Consider the following 1,445-nt stretch of genomic DNA (forward strand, 5'->3'; position numbering starts at 1 on the left):
CGCTGGCCCCCCACCCTGTCCCATCCGTGGTCGTCTGGCGTGAATGGAATTGCACGTCACGTGTCGTTCTGTGTCTGCCGTCTGTCCACAGGCCTCGTGTTTGGGGTGCACCCTGGCGTGTCTCAGAAAGGAACCGTCAGTTTGCACGGGGTGGGGTTCTCGCCCACACCCTGCCCTATGCCGACGCCTGTGTTTCCAAGAGTGAGAATCGCCGCTGGGTCCCCCCTGCTCCAGTCCCAGCCCCCTGGCTCAGGAAGCTGCCTGTGGCCGGCCGAGGCGCCCCGTGTACCCTAGGTCCCTACGTGACATTCACACGTGTGCCCGCCTGTAGGGAGCTTCGCCCGGTGCAGCCTGCGACCAGCAAAGCCCCAGACGTGGCCCCCACTGGCGTGTCACACGGCCAGGCTCTGGGCTCCTCGTGGAGGGACCTGGGTCCCCACAGTGGACACACCCCGGGCAGGATCTCCGTGAGCCAGGAAGGACCACAGGGCAGGGACCCGGAGGCGCGTGTGCCCCCATCGGCCGGCCAGAAGCTGGTACTATCACAGGCCAAATGGAGAGGCCGTCTCTGAGTCTGGGGGACCTCCACTCCTTCTTTGTTCCAGCTCCTGCCAGTTCCTGTTACGGGGAACAACCTGCCCTCCTTGCTTCCTGCTGTGCACTTTGTCACCGTTTCAGGGACTGGGGACACGAGGAGGTGTTGGCCTCTGGGATTCCTCAGACGGACGCCTGCCCTCCAGGGCGGCCAGCATGCTGTGGCTGGCCCTGCTCTGCCCAAGTCTAAGCCCCAAAGCCACATGACTTCATGGGGTGCCCTGCAAACACCCTGCACAGTCACGCAAAGCTGCTGCCACGCGAGCAATGCCAGCCCACCAGCTCCCGCCCGCTCCCGGCATCCGACAAACAAACGCCTTCCGAGCTGGCGCTGCCCGCGTGCCGGCCACTGCGCGGTCCCAGTTCCTCACACCTGCCTATGCCACGCACCCTGCACGGGCCTCTCCGCAATGTCTTTGCGTGAGACACCGGGTGCCACCTGCGTGTGTCATCCCAAAGGGCACGGGCCCCTCTGGCTGGGGTGGAGGTGGCGATTGGCATGCGGGGTCCTGGGCAGCAGCCTTGGCAGGCAGCGGGCGGTGTCTCCCCGGCGTCGCTGACGGCCCAGTGTGTCCCCTTCCCAGCTGCCCCATTAGGCTTGGAGGGGCTTGTGCTGCCTCTTCCGGGGCTGTCAGGAGTGACGGGGGTCGTGCACGCAGCCGCCCCTGGTGGGCGTGGGGCTTGCCTTGCACGAGGCGTGTGCCAGGATGACTCACGCACGTGAGGCGGCGTCACCTCCCCTGGCCTCGCTGCGTCACCCAGGCGGACTGCAGCCAGCCGCAGGCGGACAGGCCTTGGCAAGCTCCCGGACATGTGCAGAGGGGCTGCAGCCCAGCACGGCACGGTCCCCG

The 1,445-nt window shown here is 66.9% G+C and overlaps 1 protein-coding gene across 3 annotated transcripts in view; it reads right to left on the reverse strand.

The window, feature by feature from the left end:
* The window catches only part of XG (Xg blood group), a 17,236-nt gene that overhangs the window by 12,304 nt on the left and 3,487 nt on the right, over positions 1 to 1,445 (reverse strand). For 2 of the 3 annotated variants that reach the window (XM_023525062.1, XM_023525061.1), the window contains exon 1: positions 966 to 1,387. The exons of the other annotated variant lie outside the window; for it this stretch is intronic. In XM_023525062.1, coding sequence (XP_023380830.1) covers positions 966 to 1,095 — 130 coding nt within the window. In that variant the 5' untranslated portion in view covers positions 1,096 to 1,387. Of the gene's footprint in view, positions 1 to 965; positions 1,388 to 1,445 lie in introns of those variants that run through there. 3 annotated transcript variants of the gene reach the window in all.

This window comes from Pteropus vampyrus, unplaced genomic scaffold (genome assembly GCF_000151845.1).
Source record: "Pteropus vampyrus isolate Shadow unplaced genomic scaffold, Pvam_2.0 Scaffold521, whole genome shotgun sequence".
NCBI lineage: Eukaryota > Metazoa > Chordata > Mammalia > Chiroptera > Pteropodidae > Pteropus > Pteropus vampyrus.